The sequence below is a fragment of the Aspergillus pseudodeflectus genome (assembly GCF_044049435.1).
Source record: "Aspergillus pseudodeflectus strain CBS 756.74 chromosome Unknown BJX68scaffold_1, whole genome shotgun sequence".
NCBI lineage: Eukaryota > Fungi > Ascomycota > Eurotiomycetes > Eurotiales > Aspergillaceae > Aspergillus > Aspergillus pseudodeflectus.
In genome coordinates this window covers 503,831-525,202 of record NW_027263777.1, presented here as the reverse complement: position 1 = coordinate 525,202, position 21,372 = coordinate 503,831, and the positions used below count along the sequence as shown (strand labels likewise).

Here is a 21,372-nt window from a genome sequence, read left to right as displayed (position 1 = left end):
TAAAAGGATAGGTTCGTGATCTCTGAGCTGGCCCTTAACAGCTGTAGAAGATAAGTCCAAGTGATTCGTTGGATATTTCTCGAAAAGCACGAGGTTCCTCAATAATATTGATTTGGCTGGGCCTAGAACACCTCGCAGCTCCGTCCATCAAGTTTCATCTTCGCATTCAATCTTGGTGGCTATTATTAGACACGTCTATATGATCCCTCCTCCTTTTCATCTTGAGCGAAATCGGCTGGTGCGGTTATCTCTTCTGGACAGCAATAGAGAATTTTCAATCTTCAGCAAAGATCTCAAACCTACCTGTTCTGAAATTCGGATAGAAGAGCTCGAAGTAAAAAGTGCAACCTCCATATCGAGTTCCCATCCCGTGACCAGCCGATCGGTCGGAACATCTCCATTTCCCTCCGCCTCCGTGCCACCACTGTTACTCGTTGCTTGCTGTTGCTGCTTGCGAGGTATCATTAATTATCATTCGACTGTCCACGACCTGCTACTTCGTCATCCTCGGTCCTTTTTGAAACTTTTTGTTTTTTCTTTCTTCTTCTTTTCTCACCCGCTCCCTCTTCGTGCCTTACGATTCCTCCCATCAATACCGCCAAAGTGTCTTCTCTATTAATGCCCCGTGCCATCTCCTTCCCACCGGAGGTTGACACAGGGCCGCACCGCCTGGCGCCGGACCACAACATGTCTCAGAGCAAGGCTGGCAGGCGGAGAAGATCGAGCAGTATCATTTATCAGGAGCCTGCCGAGTCCATCGAGCACACCAGCGACCAGGCCGCCCTCCCGAACCTGAATGCAAACTGGGTGAATGCGAAGGGTGAGTTGAACCTGCGTGGGCTGTTGATGCATTGATATTGGGCCTTTTTCTCTACTCGCTCTCTGAAAGGGAAGATTATAATATTGACAATTTACGCTTCAAATACAGGTGCCTGGACCATCCACTTCGTATTGATTGCGGCTCTGAAGATCTTCTACGACATCATTCCCGGCGTTTCGCAGGAGACATCATGGACTCTTACCAACATCAGCTATATGTTCGGTTCGTTTCTCATGTTCCATTGGGTGCGAGGCATTCCCTTTGAGTTCAACGCCGGTGCCTACGATAATCTCAACATGTGGGAGCAAATCGACAACGGCGACCAGTATACCCCGGCGAAGAAGTTCCTCCTCTGCGTGCCAATCTGTCTCTTCCTTCTCAGCACACATTATACCCACTACGACTTGACGTATTTCACCATCAATTTCCTAGCTACATTGGGAGTGGTCATTCCTAAATTACCCTTTGTATGTGTTCCCTGATCCGGATCTGACAGCCGCGGCTCGAGATTGACTAACATGTATGACAGTCACACCGATTGCGAATAGGTCTTTTTTCTGATATACCTGAAGAGTAGCAGATGGGGCTTTTTTCTAAACAAACTCTCTTTCCTAATGTTTCTTTCTTTTGCTCTCTTACACACATCTTGCTCTTACCACATTTCCGTTCCGTACCCTTCTCATTCTGTTTTTATTCCCTCACTTTACTCTCCACGCACTCTTGCCATACCTCTAATACCTATGACCTGTTTGGGAGCAATACTGTGTGCGAATTTGCGTGAAGTCATTCTCATTTTTATGACTCGGGCCGGGAGGCTTTTGTCTCCAGACAAAACAGGCAGCATTGGTCTAAGAATAGGCAACTACTCCTGGCGATACCAAACGAAATCAAAGGACAAGACGGCACAAAAAGAATTTGGGGATAGAAGGTGTTTGGGCGGGGGCTTATAAGGCGACATATTCCACTAGGCAGATATCCCAATATTCTTTTCAGGATGACTTCCAATGCTGCTTATAATGATTGTACTATACGTGTGTATGCGCTGTCCATTAGTGTATCACAGGCTGACCTGCATCATGCAACCACTCTGCGGTCTTGCTCCGCAGCCTCACCACGATCTGATTGAATGAAGGGGGACTTGCTGACAACTTTTGATGGCGCACCGGTGAGAAAAAAGGGAGTAAAGGGTGAAAGGTAAATAAAAGAGAATTAGATTAGCAGACAAAGATGCCAAAACAGACCTGAAACGGCCCAGCTACAGCCGTTTCGCAACGATTAGAAATATTCGATAAAAACAAAAAGATATAATAGCAAAATGAGAAGGATTTGGCGCTACTGGGAATCGAACCCAGGTCAGTTCGGCCACAACGAACTATGATAACCACTACACTATAGCACCTTGATATGTGATCAAACTCAAGATATTTTGCAATATAATGCTAAAAATTACACTTTATAACTTGACATTTCCCTCGCCTCCCACATACAGTCCAGTTGTTTCTTCATCTTCAACCCTTCCATGGCCGTTCCGGTTGAAGAGGCGTCTCTGCCTCTCTATCACCCCGCCAAGCCCCTCCCGTTTGAGCTTGTCCAGCATGTGGCTATTTTCTTTGAGGAAAAGCTCCGTTTGTGCCCCTCCTACGCGTCGCGGTCTCGTGTCGCTCTATACTAATTTAACTGTCAACCAGATACCCAAGCGCTCAGTCTGCTGCTGGACTCCCTGAGTGTCCACCACAACGCGTCAACGCCCACATATATTCCGTCTCCGCAACATCTAGCCCTCGCCGCCACATTCCTCGTTCACCCCTCCACGACGGCCCGCCCTAAGACCACCGAGGAGGAAGAGGCACCCAATGTATCTCTGCGTCTGCTACGTTTAGTGAACAGTCTTGTTGGTCCTTTCAACGCACAATTCAATACTGCCTTTCTATTCACGCACTTTGAAACCTCGCGCCATGGTGGCCGCCGCCATGCAGATGATTCAGCCTTCAGCGAACGGCGAAAACCTCTGAACCTCGACCGCGATATTGATATCGATCTTGCACAGTCCGCCTCAGTCTGGTCGCGTGCGGAGGACTTCTGGCATGCTGTCGGCTGGGCTTTCAATTGCTCTGTTCTGCACCCGGCTCGCTGGGAGCGATGGCGTGTCTGGCTTGAGTTTATGTGCGAGATCCTCGAGGACGACTGGAGTGAACGGTTACGAAGAAAGGAAAATGAGCCTTCTAAAACAACCAAAGATGGAGAAGGATTGGAGGGCAGCTTGATCGTTCGGTATATCAATAACTCCATGGCTGGGTTCGGCCGCAATCGTCGCATCCTGCGCTCGATTTTCGCCGATGGAACAACCCACTTCGTGAACGAATTCCGCGAAGTGTTTCACAACGAAGTGAAGCTTTCGCGGAAGAAAACTCCAAAAGAAAAGGAAAACAAGAAAAGAGAGGCTGCTGTCGATATTGAAGCAGATGAATACGCCGACTTTTACCTCTCCTCCGACTACGATACATCATCATCTACAGGCGACCGTGAATCCAAACGCCCTCGCAGGTCCAGAGGAGCAACCAGAAAATCAGCTGCGGGCAAATCCAAGTCGAACATCGACTCTCTACCAAATCCAATACTCCCAACTGCCGCCCTCGGCGACACCGCCTCCCTCGCCCTCCGCCAACGCCTTCTCCAGCTCCTTTCTACCGTCTCTGAAGCTCTCCCCAATCACCTAATGGAGCTCCAAGATCTCTACCACCTCTACGTTGAATTCATCCGCCCCCTTCCTCTCCCTATATACCAGTCTTTCGTCTCCCCGTTCGCCCTCCCGCACTTCACCCCGGCCGCGCAAACAACCCTCTGCGAACTCCTCCTCTTCCGCCTCCGCGAAACCGCCGCGCCACAATCCGAGAAAGCGTACCTTGACCAGGCCAAGCTCGAAATGTGCTTTCTACCCTACGCCACGGCGACACCAAGTCTTTCCGATAATGCAAAGATGTCGATCACGCTCGAAGCCCTCATTATCCTGCTAGCCGATGACAACCTCCTTGTTGTCACGGACGACACAAAGCGGCTTACGCAGACTGGTATTATCCGGCGTGCTGAAAAGGCACAGTACGAGACCAGGAAGAATCAGCTTGCTAGAATGTCCGAAGACATGGAGTGGAGCTGGCTGTGTGAGAGCGCGGAGCGGTTGAGGTTTCTAGTGGACGAGGTCATTACGGGAGATTCGGCTTCTTCGGGGTCTTAAGTGCTGCAGAAGGATATATTTTACCTTCCTTTCGCTTTTTCAATTACTGCGAATTTGGCGTTTCATTGTTTTGTGCTGCATACAAAGGTGATGCTCATGTCATGTATGCGCAGTGTTTATAGATACCCATGCTTGTGCGCAGTACTTTCGGGATAGAATATTTACGAAAATTGTGACCAGAAAGAAAATGCTCATTTACAGAAGGTTTATGGTATTCGGAATCTGAAACTGAGGGGAGAGAACGGACAGGAATCTGGGAGGGTAATGGTAACAATACGTCGCAGGTTGGGGAGTATGTGCATGGGATTAACTCAATCTCCAAACGAATGAAACAAGAACAAGTGGAACGCGCAAGGCCAGCATTTACCGTGGCGGCCGAGGGCCGATAATCTGGCGCCGTGCGCCTCCAACGCCTAGCCCAGGCCCGCCTCTGTTTTGGCTATCCCCGCCCATATAGCCGTACTGGTGTACGTCCCAGGCACCTCCAGGCCCCGTGGTGAGTGACGGGTCATTGGCGCCCCTCGCCGCAGCCTCCTGGGTCTGCTTCTGATTCTCTTCCCACTCCCTTTGACGTTCGCGCTCGCGCTCCATCTCGCGCTCCAAGAGCGACTTAGAGGCCCATCCTCCTGCGCGGGTCTTTTGCTGTGAAGCCAACCGGCGACTGTTCTCCGCGTCGACTTCTGCTGTAGTGGTGAAGTCTTGTGGGCGATGAGCGGCGGGCTTCGGTGCCACTGGAGCGGGGTTTGCTGATAAGAAACGGTCGACTCGACTTTCAGATGCCTGAGGTTTCGGTGAGTGGACGGCGGTAGGGTCAGGGAGGGGTCGAGGTGGCATTGGTGGTGGCGTCTCTACTTCGGACACTGGCTCGTTCTCTTGATGCTTCTGCCATTCACCGCGTAGGAGACGTCGTTCCTGCTCGAGCGACGATAGGTCATAGCTTGGCTTGGGCGGCACCGGGACTGGACGGTTTCTGGTCTCGGTGGGCTTGCTCTCTTTCTCTTTCAGTGTTTGACGTTCGTGTTCATACTCGCGCTCCCTTTCCTTTGCAAGCTCTAGCTCTCGCTCTAACTGTTTGATGCGCTGGCTTTCCTGCGATTCGCTCGGCGGGGGCTGTGCAGGTGCGGGCTGACTGGCTCGGTACTGACTGAGGAACTGGCCGTTCAGGCGGGAGTCGTTGGCTTCTCGTCGGCGCAGTCTTTCCTTTTCAAACCTCTCTTCTGCCTCCTTCTCCTCGCGCTGGCGTTGCTGCTCCTCCTCTGCCCACCGTCGCTGTTCTTCGTTCCATCGTCTTCGCTCTTCCTCAGCGTCTCTCCGTTCTTTTTCTCTCAAGCGGGTAGTCTCTTCCGCCCATCGGCGCTCTTCTTCCTGTCTAGATCGTGCTTCGTCCGCTTCGCGTTCCAGTTGCTGAACTCGTTCGGCTTCTTCCCGATCTCGCCGAAGCCTCTCCTCTTCTTCGCGCCGGCGGTTCTCCTTCTCGGTTATACTAGGCACGTGCGGAGAAGCGGTAGTGATTTGTCGGCGAGCGCCAAATGCGACACCTTGGTTTCCTTGGCTAGCACCGCCCATGTAGCCGTATTGATGGATATTCCAGGCTGGTTGTGTTACATGCTCATCAGTTCTCCTACTCCAGCTGCTGAATGCCGGAGGGGACTTTGCAGGGCTTGAGCGGCCAGAGGGGCTAGAGTTGGCATCACCCAGTCCGAGGGATCTGGTCGGAGTATGCGGACCTTGGCTGGAGCCGGTCAAGGACGGACTCAAGGTTCCACCTTTAGATTGGACGCCAATCGCACGAGGAAATTTGCCCGGCTGAATGGCATTCGCTCTTCGACTGAAAGCCGAGATACACTGGAGAACTTGAGCTGGATCCTTGGCTTCGTAAAGATCGACTGTAAGGAAGACGTCGTGAGGCGGGAGGCTGAGGGGAGGCAGCTGGCAAGCGCGAAGAAAATGCGATATATTTTCCATCTGCACAAAAGGCATTGATGACTGCTTGAACTTGACTCCAGGAGAAACCGCAAGGTTGAGAAGCCTATAATCACTGGATGTTAGCATGGGCGCATAACAAACCGATCGAGGAACGCAAGATTTCGGTTTACCTGCAGAGCGCGACACCATCTTTGAGAACATCCAGGAGATCACCACTCGGTAGCCTCTCGCGCAGAACTTCTTCTATCCACGAACGGACTTCGGCGGCAGCTTGCGGGGTATAGCGGGAGAGGCGCAGGTTGCGCAAGTCCTTATCCAAGGATGTGACCGAGGCCATTTGCAACGATTGAGTGATGGGATCGATCAGTAGTATTTGCGCATAAAAAGAATAAAACCGGAGAACAACAGGTGGCTGTATCGAGGATTAAAAGGGAGGGGTATAGTCGGGGCTTTGTTGACAAGGGCGGCTGGGACTCGGAGTGACGTAACAGTATTAGGATTGAGGGAACGACGCCCGACGTAGGTCAAGCAAAAGTATAGAAGCAAGTCGGTCGAAAACGTGAAAAAGGGAGCTCTTCAAGATATAGAAATGTTGCTCGAGAGAGAGAGGAGAAGAAGGTCGCCGAAGTAGGACGGCGGAATGTCCGTTGGGCTCGTTATTTACGGTATGGTATGAGTATGGGTAAGCGATGACGTGCCCCTTTGCGGCGCAGTCCAGAAATTCCACTCTCGCGAACCTCCTCCAGTGCTGAGCATCCATATAGATTGCCAAACACAACTCCTCCAATTTAATAGGCTCTTTCCTTTATTACAAACAGATGAGTCCGATTAACAGTCTCTGGTTCAAGTGGAAAAGCCTTCGATTGCCCTGGCGAAGATCCTTTCTCGTTGGTATGTTCGTTCGAGACTCGTCCGTCTCACCTTCACACCAGGGCACGTCTAATAAAGCTGCCTACTAGGCCACGATCTCTCTGGGAATACATTCTGGGAATTCAAGGATACATTGAACTCAGGGCGCTTTCGACGAATAGTCAAACCTCGCCCCAGAACTCACTATAGCGACCTCGAACTGAGCCGTGAGTCTGTGCCTTCCTCAATTTTCGCTTGCTAGTAGGTCTGACCCATCGCGCGACAGCTCAATGGCACCAATGGCTTCGATATGTGCGACCAGAGCCTCCCTCGATCAAGGAACAACAAGATGATATTCAGAGACGAGAAAGAATCCTATTACTGGCTGAAATGCAACGGAAGAAATGGGAGACAGAACAATCACAATTAGATGCGCCTGGGGCACAGCAGCCAGGACCTGCAACCCGGACAAGCGACCCGACATTGAATGCCGGAGCGGAAGCTGGGAGACATGCGCCAGGCGCCGATACGTCTCGGACAAAAGCGCCAGGCAGCGCCGGAGCGTCGATTGCCAAAGAAGACCCTTTCTTCAGGCCGAAAGATGTTCCTGGGAAAAAGTGGCAACCCGAGTCTTGGACACCCACGCCTTCTAAGAGGTGAGCATTGCGAGTGGACGATCTGAGTAGTGACTAATCGCGCTTGTGTCGGGTTGTTCTTCGGGTATGCTGGATGCTGAATGAGCGCTGGTTTACACTTGCTCTTTTTGCACAACCAAAGAAAGCGGAAGAAATGGTAAAAAGCACAGGAAACACAAAGACGCCGAGATAGCTAGGGGCGCATCATGTACTATATGATAGACCTGTACAAACACATAGAATACAGGGCCCTACGAAGGCCTCAAACTCCCTCATTCCACGCATGATCATTTATGAAATACCATAGCTGCTGACTTTGTCAGAAATTATTTTGGATTATACAGTTATTATATAATTATGAGATCTAAAGTCTTTCCAAACCCCGATACCCAAATGTCGCCAATGGAAAAATGTCTTTGCGCCGAAACGACCACTGCTAAAGTGCGGAGTCAAGAACAACAAGAAAATGCAATCAATCAAAGGCAGGCAGATTTCAATGCATGGGTAGATGATACAGAGAGCTTTTTTTATCAGCAGAAAACAGCTTCTAGAGCTTCAACATCACCACCAGCTTTTCGCACCGCATTCAGTGCAGCTTCGCTCATTTTGCGACGTCGCTCGCGGGCTTCCTGTTCCCGTCTAGCCTTTGTCTTGGAGCTGCCACTTGGAGCAACCCCCGTCAAAATCTTCTGGCTGTCTTGGGCGGTGAAATTGACAAAAGACACAGCGACTGATTTATTGGCCCCTCTTGGGCTGCTAGATTGGCTGTAGGGTCCCTTGAGAGGTTTCGGGGTGCCCGTTGACTGACCCGACAGTTTCCGAGGATGGGGGCGACGCGAGGCCGTCTTCATGTTCATCGCATTGCCGACGATCGAGCCATTCTTTGCCGACGCACCTGTCTTTGGAGATAGGGATGGTGAACGTGACCCGTTATGGATATTCGGTGTAGTAAAGGAAGCGGAGTCAATATATTTCTGGGGTGCTGCGCTATGGTTGTAGGATTGGCTGTCTCGAGAGTGGCTGGTTGATGGGATGGTGGACGAAGTAAAAGACGAAGATATATCGAACCGTGTAGGATCTAATTGTATCATGAGGCCTCCCTGTAGGAGATCATTGTTCGAAGATGCCTGGATCGGTCGCTGCGGGGCCGGAGATGCGATCATTTGTTGGTATGAAGCCTGGCGTTGTGCCGCCTCAGAGGGCATAGGGGACCACCATGCCTGGGCTTCATGGCTTTGAAGTTCAGGCGTAAAGTGAAATGTTTGTGTACTAAGAGAGTCGGAATTCCAGGAAGACATCGATTGAGGATCTGAGGAATGGGGGGAGGAGAAGATGTCGTCTGCGGTAGGGGGACTTGGCGTTAAAGCGGATGTATTGGACCGGTTCAAATATCTCTGCGGCTGATTTTGCATGATACTAGTAGAAGACGAAGGCATGGGAATAGCAGGAGAGTGGGTGAAGTAGCCGGACTCGAATTGCTGGGGCATCTCTGCCACTGAGGGATTGATTTGTGCAGGCGTCTGTTTCGTGGAGATGTTCTCTTGTTGAACAAGAATGTCAGATGGAGGCGGTGATAGTGGTAGACACTCATTTGAATTGCGAATGGCAAAGTTCTGGAGTCGCTGAGCCCAAGCCTCCGGATATGCCATTCTACAGGTACTTTTTTGAACCTGCGAGGACCGCATCAAGTTGGGGGAGAAGCTCTGTTTGCGCACGAGACCACGGCGATCATTAGAATCTCGGTGACGGCGGATAGTCTTGGGTGTCAATAGGCTTGCTTTGACCTTGCGGCTAGGAGTTGTTGGCGGGGTTGAAGGAGTGCGGGTTTCAGAAATAGCAGAAATAGGAGGGTGTGGAGTGGAGGGCGCCTCAAGATCAATGCCGAGATCTAAGAGAGATGAAGGCTGAACACTTTCCTCCTGAAAGACGGCGTTCTCGTGCCCCGTAGAGCAAGTCGCATTTCCGGACAGATACCAAGCGTCTCTGCCCCAGTGGTGCGCTTGAGTCTGCTGTGTACTGGAGATGAGCGGAGATTGGTCGCCACAGTCGTTTGATAATGAGTCGAGTGGGAACATTTGGTCGAAATCGCTGGGAAACGAAACATCTTTGTTGCTGTCCGTACTCGATGAATCCATATTGACGTACTGATTAAACAGATCATTAAATGAATGATCAAATGGTTGAGCAAACATCTTGTCTGCGGGAGATCGCCTTCCGTTTGCGGCGAAGAGGAGGCTGCCAAAGACTTGACCCAGCGGTCTGGGAAGTGACACGAATATGATTGGTGATAGGACTGCGGGAGTAAAGTCTGGTCCAGAGGGAAATCTCGGGAAAGGGAGCCGGCGATCCGCAGCAGCGCAAGTATGGCAAAGGGTCGTCCAGAAGGAATGCAGCGTAGGAACTGTTTGGCCGATTGACAATCAAAGAAAACACTGCAGAAGGTGCAAAGAAGACAAAGCAAACAAACAACAGAATAAAGGTGCTATTTGAATTGTCACGACTCTTGCCAGCCTCTGGATTCCCTTCGCATTCCTGGCCTTCTAAAGATGGCACAGGAATGCGCACTAGTAGCCTGGCGGGGTGTTGATATCGCCCGCCGTATGCCAATCGATGCAGGGTGAACGAACCGTGGATTCCAATGTCAAGTCAACAGCCAATCATGAATGACAGGAAAGTGGTGGCTGATCAAGTTCTGCGAACCCCATCCACTGGTTACTGAAAGGTTGGACTCGATTCCTTAATGGCCACCCGCCGGAATGCAACACTCACTATACCAGAAGCGGAGCAAATGGGCATCAGCCGACAAGCAAAGGCAGGTCCTAGACCAAGAGAGGCACGTTGAGAAACGAGAATGAGTAATCCTATGCAATTGGAACCGATCCAGGTGCAGGCGGGCCAGGCGGGTAGGCGTAGATCAATCGGCTCAGACGGACAGTTTTTGTTCAGACTGTCGAGGCACAATCCCGATAGTGGTAGTGGCACCGCGAATATAAGCGTCATGATGGATGCCGAGTCTCCATCCAAGAGTCAGCGGGATAAAAGTAGCAACTGTGACCACACTCTCCGCCAGAGTCTCCCCACCAGTATCCCTGTTCATTGAACCCCAGTCAGTGGCGCCATTACTTTTCTCTTCCGCATGTCTAATCCAGTGAGGCTGATAAAGCTTGGTGGATTCTGTCGGGGCTGGGAGGAATGCGCGCCCCCGGAAACCATGCTCGCAATAGACCTCTCCGGTATGCTGGATGATAAAGAATATGCGTCCTTGGCAGTGCACAAAGGTAGGATAATTGACGATCTGAACCTGTTGGAGATAATGTGCTTCAAATTGGGCATCTATTATTATCCCTGTTGCCGTATTGTGGAGAGAGTTGAATATCTGCAATTCCGCCTCTTCGCATTCAGCCTCTTTGATTCCAGTGCTAAGTGCTTCGGATCAAAGACTCGAGTTTCGAGCAGTATTGTGTCTTCTCTGGCACATGGGAGGGCTGTGAAATGAGTTTGCAGGGGCCTGAACTCAAAGAAGAGTGCACAGATATCTTCTTTGTTCTCTGCCTCTTAGCCCGTCTTTCATGCAGTGAGCCCGGCCGTAGGAAGCCTTGCTATTGGCTTACAGGTAGATAGTGCACTTATAGTTATTTTCAGTCACGCTTCGTGTGCTGCGCCCTGATGAACAGGGGATTCTTATGCCATGCTCCCACAGAGCATGAAGGTCGATAGTAAACAAAGACTCATTGCGTCAAGGAGCCATTCTAGACAAACAAGCCAGGTCAAGCGCCGAGACAAGAGCAATTGTCAAAGCGGTAAGTTCACAAAGAGTCCAGTCTTATCTCCAAGAATGGCGCTTTTGTAGTAAAAGCCATCAAGTGGCATTGGCATACTCGTCTGTATGGGTGCATTTGTTGGTAAAAATAACACGGCTGGGGATTCTTTGAAGCAAACCAAGAAATCTCCCAAGTGATTGTCAAAATTTTGAAGAGATTGATGACTTGTTATCCATACTTCTCGAATGGATGCATAAATTCGTTGCTGCTCAAGGGGGCATGTGCCTATGGCGTGGGGGTGTGATTCAGTAGACAGACTCAGAACGGCGTCTACCTGTAGCCTGTCAGTAACACACACTGGAGCATTTTCAGTCTTGAAATCTGTATTGACCATCAGAAAGCCAAACCTGTAGTGATGAATTTTCCGAGGTTAATCTCGTCCAAGCGGCTCTGCCAGTGAAGCAGATGGGGTTGCTCTGATTCGACCGAGAAAGAAGAGAATCACGTGGTGTAGCGCTAGATCCTTCTGGGACACCCAAAGCCGGGCAGCCCCGGGGGCGACAGTGCCCATTGATGACGGAAATCTCACAGCCTCCTCGAAGGTACCAGAGGATCATCTTCCTTTTTCTCTTCTTTCTCTTCACCAGCACTATCTTACGTGCTTTTCCCCCAGCAATATCCTACCGTCCGGTCAAGCACCTCAATTTTCAACTCTTGCTAAACAGATCGCGCTGATTCCAGCGCCTCTCTCCGCCGCGTCTCCAACATCCCACGAAAAGTGGGCACGATTTCTGAGCCATCCCCCTCCTTTGCCCACCATACGATTACATCACTTGCAACGAGATCTCGGACCTCACGTTTGTCCTTGCTACCGTGCAGGTAACCGCAACCCAAAGAGATAGAACGCGTTTATCTCGCCCTCTCTTCTCGTGCTCGAAATCGAACGACCCGCAGCCTATATGTATATCGTCAAGGAGTCCTTCACAAACAACTCTATTCTTAAAAAGCATCTCAGCAACCTGCTCACCTCACTGGAAGAAACCAAAGATTTTCATTACACCAAGAACCAAAACCCGATCCGCGATATCAACATGTACTCCGCATTTATTCGCGTCGACGGACGCCCTTGTCTCCCTCAGTAAGTGGGAACTCCCGCCTGCATCCGTCATGGACTCCTACAAAGCTATTGGGAGGCCTTCGAAGCCATAAATCTTTCACATCTAAATTTCTACACCGATATCTCACCGAAACAAACGCAAGCTCGACTCTGAGAGTCATATCTGGCAGCAGAGCTGGATATATGCTTCCGAGACAATCTACAACTCGGTACTCAAAAAACCCTGTCAGCCGACTCTCAAACCGAAAGTGCGAGCCAAATCAGTTTAAGAACCGACAAAATGAGCTTCCAGAACATGAGCAAAAAATCATGGGAATCGCTTTCGTCGACATTTTCCCATCTCGAAGTTTCGATATCTCGAGATAGCTGCTATTCTTCAGACGATATGTCTGCAACTTCAAACAAACCTGCCAATGACACCGCATTGACACCCACCGCCACTTCTATACGCCCGTTATTGAAGCCAATCTTGAAGAGGCCTTATGCTGAAATCGAAGAGGATGAAGAGTCAGAGTCGGGTTATGCGTCAGATGACTCTGGATTCAATAATGACCACATTTTCGAAGAAATCGACGGAGACATTTGCGATTTTCCCGATTGGGACGACACCTCAGAGGTTATGTCCGAGTTCTGTATTGATGATGTCGAATCTTTTGACGGTTCATTTATATCCTTTGAGTCCATGGTGCGCTTCGACTCCAACGTGCACTATATTGAGCCACCAGAATATGAAGAAGAAAACATCGATACCGGAATGACCTGTCACGAGATGATGGCACTCGCACGCGCATCGTCCTATCCGAACAAGTCTCACGAGGAAACTTATAGTGGGACAGAAACCAGCAACGTCGACGACACCAATCACGAAGCCGTTTCTGATTCCATCGAGCAACTTCCTGAGCACACTAGCGACATTCTCGACCTTGATAAACGACTCTTTGTGGCCTACATGAACGGCATGAATGGCATCGCGGACTCCACATACAAAATGCGTCTCCGTTCCCAGGTCACCGATTTCAAGTCAGGTCGCGTGCAATCGCCATTTCTAGATTTGCACACGGCAAACGGGGTGTACTTGGATACAGTTCTTAACCATGTTATCGGGACTTTTCGCAACATTGTCGTTAGGGAGGAATTTGATGAACTCGCCGGCCTCAGCGGCCTCGACGGCAAGAAGGAGCGCGCGGCATCCGGGCAGACTATGTTCGATAAGATCGAGAATCTACTCTCCAAGCGACTTACGAGCGACGATCTTGAAATTGGCCCCGATGAATTGAGTTTTTTTGCCAGCGGCGTGGTCTATGCACTTGAAAATTGGAAATTCTACGCCTTCAATCGCGATGATCCACGGAGTGACAAGCTCCAGCATCATGGATGAAGTCATTCTTGACAACCATATTGGACGTTTTACGAACAGCCACGAGACGAAAAGTGCATATAAGCGGGATCTGAATGTTCTGTTTCAATTTTAGCGATAGAATAAAAAAGTACTCACACCAGTTTATACAACTATCCTCACGCTTGCTCCCTCAAATCCTACAACTTTCCCTGGTTGCGAGTCTCTCGCCGCAAGGTCTGAGCTCCACGTTGTAAGCCCTGTAGATCCCACCCCTCGCCAACTCGCCTCAGACGACGAGCCTTGTTGACATCAGAAGCCGCGGGAAGTCGAACCATGACTCGCCCGCCAAGTTCGACGCTGAAACCTCAAGCTTGCCTGCCAACGGTTGATTGATAGATCACATTTGAAACATGTACTTTTGCGCTCCTGCGCGGATCTGACAGGATCCAACACGGCCAAGATTCTAGGTAGTTGGAACAACACCAGGACTGAGCATGATAGTAAATAGACGTTCGAGATCCAATGTACGCAGTTGATACCTCGCAGTATCCGAAATTGATGCCCGGTCCGCTGTGTACCCGGCTTTGACCGTTTGAGCGGTCGAAGTATGCGCGGTGCAGATGACGAACCTTACGCGGGGAAGCATGTTAGGTGTCGTCTCGTAAGTTCGGACTTTGGAGACGGCATTGTGATCTTCGGTACTCATGACGCTCTTCAAGCTACGGGGTTTGTTGATATACCGACTCGGTTGCTGAGGCATAATCAAGGATAGTCCGATACCTCGGCACTGCTACGTAGGTAGTTGGGATTTATGGGCAGAGAGGCTGGTCGTCGGGGTTTATAATTCTCTGCAAGATAAGCTTACCTTGACTGAGAAGGAGCCTAGGAAAGAGGGGCAGAGTATCGGCGTTCGGCACTCAAGAGAACGAGAGTTGATAGCATGAGACTCCTCGGTTTATTCTAGACACAACCTTGATCGCGTAAACATAAACGAAGCCTGACTCAGACTCGGGCAAAGAGACGGTGAATATGTATATGCTCACGAGAGACGAGGCGTGCACAGCAGACGCAGCTAAGCTTTGGATGCCTGGGATCGTGATGAAATTCCGCGCGCTTCCGCATGAATGTTAATAATAATGCGCTTGTATGGAACGTGGTATCTTCGGATTGGAGAAACTGTATGTGCTTTGTGCAAGGATGGGGAGGGTCCTGCGACGTGTGTGGGTGTGAGCGAAATGGACACTTGACAGTCCGAGGCTTTCAAACGTCCCTGAGTCATGACTGGGCTCGTTACTTGGAAGCCCGAGACTGCCGCAAAGCCATTCGGTACTCTGGACATCCATAGTTCCGATCAGATCGACGGCCGTTGGAGAACTGTGGGCGCAACTACTGATCGCCGATAGGCATATGTTTGCCCCGAAGTTTCGCCTGCGAATTCCTGGCTTTCGTAGTTCGATTGTTCGTGTTCTCGGATGAAGATACGGACTTCTGCGCAATATGAGCCTTAAAACAATAGTAGCATCGTTGTCTCAGACTAATCCCGCATCAAACGCGACTGGAACCAGCTAAGACCAATCGATTACGCCGCGCGATCTGACCTTGGCCGATAAACTCTGGCCATCTCCTTTAGCCTGGCAACTAATCTACGAAGAATGAATCGCGCGAACCACAGTTGCATCCATGGTTCCCTAGCGATATTCTTGGCTAATACAGCTAATCGATCGCTGCAAAACACAGAACGATTGGCTGGTGAGCTGGGGGTGGCTGGCGACTGACTCGGCCCTTTCGGAGGATGAGTGCGTAGAAGCAGCGTGGAAGGCGCGGTGATGGGTCGAGCTTCAAAGCCGCGTGGAAACTATCCGTGGATGTATTCTTGGAACTTGGTGTTTTCCAATGAGCTTTGACAGGGGAATCATGTGCTGTCCGAGATGCTGGAGCCGACTGAAAAGGATCCTACTGTATCGGATATCCAGCAAGGCAGAGAAGGCGAGGCAGGTTTGTAGTTTGTAGTATGGGGCGATTATGCAAGACTGTTAGATCTGTCAGGTCCTATTTTGAGTTATCGAGTCGGGCCAGAGCGTGGGAGGAAAACGTTAGAAATTCTTTATGCCTTGGCTATGCGTGTGCGTTTTTTTTACTTTCAGAACCATCACATTATCACCTAGATAGCATGCTGTGAGTGGCCAATGTGGCAGACTGGCAGGATATTGATTGGGAGTTACCAGACTCGCGGGTCAAGAATGGAGGAATGGAGGTCGATCCTGAAAATTGGCAGTGCGCGCTGTCGATTTTTGAGCAGAGCCAGCCAGTCAGTCTCAAGACTGAGGACTCCAGAGCAGGATGACAATTTGGGTTCTGCCGGCAAAGATAACAAAAGCAAAACTGCATGTCGTTCAATGGTGTCGTTTCAGTTGTCTTCTCCAGACTTCGGGGCGAAGCCTACCCCTTTCCGAGCGTCGAAGGTTCTTCTGACATTCCTTTTTTTACCTGAAGGGGTAAAGTGCAAAGGCTTGGTGCATGGGAAGTTGGGGGTTTGCCCAGGTGGGACCAGGACAATTGGGTCCTGGGTTGGACAATCAATCGGGGACTTTTCAGCTGTGCCCAGTGGCCAGTGGCCTTTTTGATGGCTCAGACTTCAGATCCATCATCCCAGCAACCCGAGGACGCCAGATGGAACACTGACCAGGAGGGAGGGGTTTCAACTTTCTCTTACCCAACAGCAGCGGCCTGGGGGTAATAGTGCGGGATGACTATTGAAATTCAGTCTCCGTAGGACCAGAGCCATGGAACTCTGAGCGCAAAGCAGTATTGGATGAACATGGCGATCACAGCGAATATTTCCGCAGGGCCTCGTGCTGGGCCTGCTGGCAGGACGGCAAGCAGGCAGCCCGTGGGCGCAGAACAAGAAGAAGGGTAGAAACTCCACTGAAGCAGCCGTCTTATTTGCTGGTCCAGCCAAAGGGTACGCCAGCGTCTGCTCCACTGTCTCCTGATTCTGCAAGACTAATCTCTAGCCTGGTGCGGGTACCTTTCGGTGCGGACCACTTTTCTATCAGACGAAGCAGCAATCCAGAGGGAGCAGCAGAAGAATCCATCAGATCAAGTCCAAGCAGCCAGTGTCAAACCATCGCGGGAAGCTGCCAGCGGCCCAGACTACCACTCTCCTGAATATCTGCGGCTTCGTCCTCTCTCTTTCATCCCCCTCTTTCCCGTCTTCTTTATCTCGCAACACTCGTTTTCCTTTATCCCTTTTCTTGCCACCACCTTCGGACGAAATGAACGACGGTCGCTGCTGATTGATTGATCTGTTACACAGAGTACGTTCAAAGAGCCACTCCCCATCTCACGCTTACCCTGCGTTCCCTCTCCGCCTCCTTCTTTTCTTTTTCCCAGCTGCCAGCGCCTTCAATCGAGAAGAAGAATATAAAAGGAAATCCTGGAGCAAATACTCGCCAAAGGGTGTATCCCGATCCTCCTCTTTTTGTGTCTTCTGGTCAAACGGTTGATTGCTGGAATGAACCGCGAAAATAGCAGTTTATCAACAAAAGCAATCAACCTCCACCTGGGTCGCGGGAAACACTGCAGGCAGTTGGAGGGGAACTTCTTTGGTTTCATCGAGGCGAATCCGCCTTAGGCGACTCAACATTGGCTAATTTATTGAAAGAAATCACCTTAAAGGGCTCGACAAGTCCTCCGCTTCATGCCTCGTATGTGACTGGCAACAGACAAGATGCAGCACACCAGAGGACAAGAGTCTGAGTTGGCGAGGACGCTCTCACGCTCACGCTCTCGCTCCTGCAGCACTAGTATTTCGAGCGACTCGCAACTCTCCCGCATTCATCTTTTCGCCCCTCCATCTGTGAATCCGCCGCCATCCTTTATCGCGCCCTCATCCGCATCTCAAATTATTACTACCGACCAAGAGTTCAATGCTGCCGATTTCGTGGCCGATGACGATGACGACTCCGGTGCCCTCGTCACAGCTGAGGCCTTGTCTGCCCTCAATGGATTCCTCGATCACCTTCTTTTCAATATCCTTGCATCCGCCAAATCGACGCAATTGGCTTCGATCCGACCTGCTGTCGCCGATGTGCTGAAGCCCCGGCTAGCAAAGGAAGTGGTTTCTGTCGCGGACGAGGAACTAAGCGAGTATCTCGGAGAGCCGGAGGACGAGCAGATTGAGTTTCGAGGTGGCCAGACACCGAACGGTGAATTCGACTTAGTTCGCACTTGGAAATTGACCCGCTTGCGATGCATGGTATACACGCGCCTTGGTGATATGGAAGAAGATGACGAGGAAGAATACATTTCTCAGGAAGGTCTGGCGGACGATGAAGGCGCACCGCGGCGGTTCACCAACCATATCGGAAATATCACTCCTGCCGCAGCCATCTTTCTAACTTCTATCATCGAGCATATTGGAGAACAAGCCCTTGTGATTGCCGGAGAGACAGCTCGGTCTCGGCTGTCACCCAGATTAGTGTCTGAGCGTGACGAAAACGAAGAACTTGAGAAAGAAAGAGGCAGTATGAATCACTTGGTAGTGGAAGAGCTGGATATGGAGAAACTAGCACTGAACCCAACACTTGGACGGCTATGGCGAACATGGAGGAAGCGTACACGTACGCCGAATCTATCTCGGATGACATCGCGAGACTCAATACGGCGACGTGGCACGATTGGCCACATTTTGCATAGTAGAAAAAGCAGCTTTTCCGTTGCCGATGACGCCCAAAGCCAAATTTCAACTCTCGTTGAGGAGAAGACCATCGTTGACCCAGCATCCGTTCCCTTGCCTGTGGATGAAAATGATGTCCAAGAACTTGAGGATCCGGACCTTTCGCCGGATATGGAGGGCGGCGATATTCAGACCATGCAAGCCGTGATCGCTCACAAAGTCCGCCCCCACAGTCTGATGGTTCTCACTTTGCAATCCCCAAGAACACCAACCTCGCGCGCAAGTTCGCCTGCAACTCCTGTTGCGCGCAGCACATCTGCCACCCGCCATACCCGGTCCCGATCCTTGCCCAGCGCTCCTTACCCCCCAGACGTTCAGGAGAAAGTCCCAGAGCCCGATCAAGCATCTCGCCGACCCTCCCCCACAGCTTCCGAAGAGCGGCGCCGCCTAGAGACCATGTACGAGGAGCGTGAGGAGACGGAAAAGGCGGGAAAGGATGAAAAAGAGACCTTCGATGCTCAGAAGGTTGAAGCTCGTCCGGCAACAGCGGGGGCTTCACATGAAGTAGCGAAACAAGATTGGCCATTGCAAACACCCGATTCGAATAGCCTTGCTGAGAACCGGATCAGAAACACCGCTCAGGAGACGACCAGAAGACCCACTGAAATTGTGACTGATCTAGTCCCCAGCGGCCCGCAGGCACCATCAACATTCTTTATTGGAAACGACACTGAAGTTATTGAAGGGCAAGGGATGGTAGAGAAGCCAAGCTTGACATCCGTGCAGCGGCCAAAGCGCAAGCCGAGCAAGGATGTTACCAAAGACCAGCGTTCAATCACCTCTGCACCCTTTTCGACCGATTTAGTGGCGACGGCTGCTGTCGTATATCCGACAGACAAACAAAGTGACGATGTATCCACTTCGGTGCATCCTGTTCCTGTCCGCACTTCTTCCTCAGAGTTGAGTGCGAGTCTCCCTCCTACTCCAGTTCGTGAAGTCCGCCCATCGCTGGAAAGCGTCCGGGGATCGAGGCCTGCTTCGAACTCCGGTGATAGCGTACGCTCCAACTATTCACGGACATATCATCGTCCCAGTCCTCTGGTCTTGACGAATGGTAACCATCGTTCCCCGACGTCATCTGTCTCAAGCTCGATGACAGAACGTGCTGCAGTGCAGCGTATTTCAACAAGGCCCTCGACTTCCGCCGCCCCGTCGATTCAGACAACCACTCTTACCAAACCGCGCAGATCTGGCAGCTTCGGTAGCCACCGAGAAAAGCGCCCAATGACTGCCGGTTCAACCACGTCTCAGGTTTCAACTAAACTGAAGGGCCTGATTAGCCGACCAGCCGAGCCGGCTCCTCTACGTCTTCGCAGTTCTTCCGAAACGAGCAGGGCATCTGCCACCGCTGGAGGAGGTTCGTATGACGATACCACCGGCCTGGATGAATTGATCCGCAGCGAAGAAACGCTCCACTATACTCTGACCCCGAGGAGCGTTCGAGAGATGGATGTAGGTTTGACTAATTGCAACCGTGATCTCTTGTAGCTAATTGTTGATAGTTCCCCGATGCGCCGAAATGGAAAGCGCAGAGATCACACACGGCAGAGTTGGCGGACTTCTTGAAGAGCAATGGCCCGGACGACGCACCAAATTCGCCAAATCAGTCAAATACCAAGGCTATGGTTCCCCGAAGGGTCACATCAGATGCGCAACCTTCGCCCAAGTCCAGAGCCATTGACGTGCCCAAACACTCGCCAATTCATGCAGTTTCGATACCAAACAGACAAAAAACGAAAGCTCCACAACCTCGTGACGCTAGACCCAGCCTTGAGTCGAGCTCCGACTTTGCACAGTTTATCAGAAATTCCGGGCCCAGTAGCCCCACAGCTACTAGTCCCTCAGCTACTATCAAGTCTGCGCCTGATCGTAGGTTCTCTGATGCCACGGAGTTGTCGAAGAGACCTTCTCGAGCCGACAGCTCTGTCTCAAGAATGTCAGCACGCGGACCCAGACTGCAGGCTCGACCGGCTGCAGTTCCCAAAGGTGAAGTAACATCTGACTTGATCGATTTTATTCGTGAAGGTCCACCAACTGTGGGTGCCCGCCGCATCCCGCGCACTGTGGCGCCTTTCCGCAGCACAATGGATTCGGATGATCTCAACTATGAGCAGGGTACTCCCTCAGTCACCAGCACTCAGGGAGAGTCGATCGCAACCAAGTCACAGATCTCTGTTAGTTCCCGCACCGGTTTGCTCGAGTCAGCAAATGGGGCAAGCGTCCGCGCAGGCCCTCCAAAGGTGCAGCCGAGCTCTTCTGCTAGATCCAATGATGAAGATCCCCGTCCTAAGCGGACTCAACGTCGTGTACCAGACCCCTATGCCATTGATTGGGACGATGACGAGTTTGAGCTGATGCTAGAGGAGCCGAAGCCGAAGCGCGAGGAGGAAAGCTTGATAGACTTTCTACGCAATGTACCTCCTCCTCAAGCAGAACCTCAGACCCAGCCGGTCGCCCTGAGCAATCCCCCTTCCAAAGCGGTGACGGGCGGCCTCGGAGGCGCGTCAGGGATGAAGGCTCGACTGCTCCGCAGCAGCTCATCGGAGAAGACCCCCTCACTAAAGTCTTCTAAGAATTCTCTGCGATACCAGCCCGATCAGCACTCCATAGGATCGTCAAATTACACGACCAAGGTTGGCGCGGAACGCCGTACAGGTGCCTCATACGGCCTCGCCGCGGTCACAGAGCGACAGACAGAGACCAGTGCACTAGCTGACTTCCTCCGTAACACTGGACCACCCGAACCCCCTACTCCTCGCGCTCCACCACCCAAGGAATCGAGTTTCTCGCGTCGTCTTTTCATTCGGCGGAAGAAGGTTGAAGCCTAAATGATTGTGTTTCTTCCGAAGCTTGCGCCATCTTCGAGTTTCATCCTTTCTACCGATTCGATCACGAAATATCCATGCCCTTGGTGATGACCTGTCTTTGAGCGTCGTAAAACGTCCTGACGACATT

At 51.2% G+C, this 21,372-nt stretch overlaps 7 protein-coding genes and 1 non-coding gene across 8 annotated transcripts; 5 read left to right on the top strand and 3 right to left on the bottom strand.

Moving 5' to 3' along the window:
* Positions 1–687: 687 nt before the first annotated feature.
* Positions 688–1,397, top strand: BJX68DRAFT_260282 (ORMDL family protein; the record flags this gene model as incomplete). Its single annotated transcript, XM_071043851.1, has 3 exons — positions 688–820; positions 929–1,287; positions 1,350–1,397. The coding sequence occupies 3 exons, from the start codon at positions 688–690 to the stop codon at positions 1,395–1,397; spliced, it is 540 nt and encodes a 179-aa protein (XP_070905550.1).
* Positions 1,398–2,147: 750 nt separating this feature from the next.
* On the bottom strand, positions 2,148–2,219 carry BJX68DRAFT_t1. The gene has a single exon. It is a non-coding gene; the product is annotated as a tRNA-His (tRNA).
* A 79-nt stretch (positions 2,220–2,298) lies between these two features.
* BJX68DRAFT_222579 (uncharacterized protein) lies at positions 2,299–4,232 on the top strand. The gene is made up of 2 exons (XM_071038014.1): positions 2,299–2,445; positions 2,509–4,232. The coding sequence occupies exons 1-2, from the start codon at positions 2,340–2,342 to the stop codon at positions 4,050–4,052; spliced, it is 1,650 nt and encodes a 549-aa protein (XP_070905549.1). The 5' UTR covers positions 2,299–2,339; the 3' UTR covers positions 4,053–4,232.
* BJX68DRAFT_222577 (calponin homology domain protein) lies at positions 4,223–6,588 on the bottom strand. The gene is made up of 2 exons (XM_071038013.1): positions 6,149–6,588; positions 4,223–6,081 (listed from the first exon to the last, which is right to left on the bottom strand). Exons 1-2 carry the CDS (start codon positions 6,313–6,315, stop codon positions 4,416–4,418), a joined length of 1,833 nt encoding a protein of 610 aa, XP_070905548.1. The 5' UTR covers positions 6,316–6,588; the 3' UTR covers positions 4,223–4,415.
* Positions 6,589–6,717: 129 nt separating this feature from the next.
* On the top strand, positions 6,718–7,744 carry BJX68DRAFT_222575 (uncharacterized protein). The gene is made up of 3 exons (XM_071038012.1): positions 6,718–6,869; positions 6,938–7,054; positions 7,114–7,744. The coding sequence occupies exons 1-3, from the start codon at positions 6,797–6,799 to the stop codon at positions 7,485–7,487; spliced, it is 564 nt and encodes a 187-aa protein (XP_070905547.1). The 5' UTR covers positions 6,718–6,796; the 3' UTR covers positions 7,488–7,744.
* Positions 7,745–7,981: 237 nt separating this feature from the next.
* Positions 7,982–10,126, bottom strand: wetA (developmental regulatory protein WetA). Its single transcript, XM_071049334.1, has one exon. The coding sequence runs from the start codon at positions 9,652–9,654 to the stop codon at positions 7,993–7,995; it is 1,662 nt and encodes a 553-aa protein (XP_070905546.1). The 5' UTR covers positions 9,655–10,126; the 3' UTR covers positions 7,982–7,992.
* Positions 10,127–12,538: 2,412 nt separating this feature from the next.
* Positions 12,539–14,311, top strand: BJX68DRAFT_222569 (uncharacterized protein). Its single transcript, XM_071038011.1, has one exon. The coding sequence runs from the start codon at positions 12,726–12,728 to the stop codon at positions 13,716–13,718; it is 993 nt and encodes a 330-aa protein (XP_070905545.1). The 5' UTR covers positions 12,539–12,725; the 3' UTR covers positions 13,719–14,311.
* Positions 14,312–16,918: 2,607 nt separating this feature from the next.
* Positions 16,919–21,353, top strand: BJX68DRAFT_5249 (uncharacterized protein). Its single transcript, XM_071049329.1, has 3 exons — positions 16,919–16,996; positions 17,344–19,869; positions 19,920–21,353. Exons 2-3 carry the CDS (start codon positions 17,410–17,412, stop codon positions 21,243–21,245), a joined length of 3,786 nt encoding a protein of 1,261 aa, XP_070905544.1. The 5' UTR covers positions 16,919–16,996; positions 17,344–17,409; the 3' UTR covers positions 21,246–21,353.
* The last annotated feature ends 19 nt before the right edge of the window (positions 21,354–21,372 follow it).

Coding starts and splice junctions, on each gene's coding strand:
- BJX68DRAFT_222575 (XM_071038012.1), top strand. CDS start 6,797: ATGAGTCCGATTAACAGTCTCTGGTTCAAGTGGAAAAGCCTTCGATTG. Junction 6,870..6,937: donor GCGAAGATCCTTTCTCGTTG/GTATGTTCGTTC, acceptor GCTGCCTACTAG/GCCACGATCTCTCTGGGAAT. Junction 7,055..7,113: donor TAGCGACCTCGAACTGAGCC/GTGAGTCTGTGC, acceptor ATCGCGCGACAG/CTCAATGGCACCAATGGCTT.
- BJX68DRAFT_222577 (XM_071038013.1), bottom strand. CDS start 6,315: ATGGCCTCGGTCACATCCTTGGATAAGGACTTGCGCAACCTGCGCCTC. Junction 6,082..6,148: donor GATGGTGTCGCGCTCTGCAG/GTAAACCGAAAT, acceptor CAGTGATTATAG/GCTTCTCAACCTTGCGGTTT.
- BJX68DRAFT_5249 (XM_071049329.1), top strand. CDS start 17,410: ATGCAGCACACCAGAGGACAAGAGTCTGAGTTGGCGAGGACGCTCTCA. Junction 19,870..19,919: donor GGAGCGTTCGAGAGATGGAT/GTAGGTTTGACT, acceptor AATTGTTGATAG/TTCCCCGATGCGCCGAAATG.
- BJX68DRAFT_222579 (XM_071038014.1), top strand. CDS start 2,340: ATGGCCGTTCCGGTTGAAGAGGCGTCTCTGCCTCTCTATCACCCCGCC. Junction 2,446..2,508: donor TTTCTTTGAGGAAAAGCTCC/GTTTGTGCCCCT, acceptor ACTGTCAACCAG/ATACCCAAGCGCTCAGTCTG.
- BJX68DRAFT_222569 (XM_071038011.1), top strand. CDS start 12,726: ATGTCTGCAACTTCAAACAAACCTGCCAATGACACCGCATTGACACCC.
- wetA (XM_071049334.1), bottom strand. CDS start 9,654: ATGTTTGCTCAACCATTTGATCATTCATTTAATGATCTGTTTAATCAG.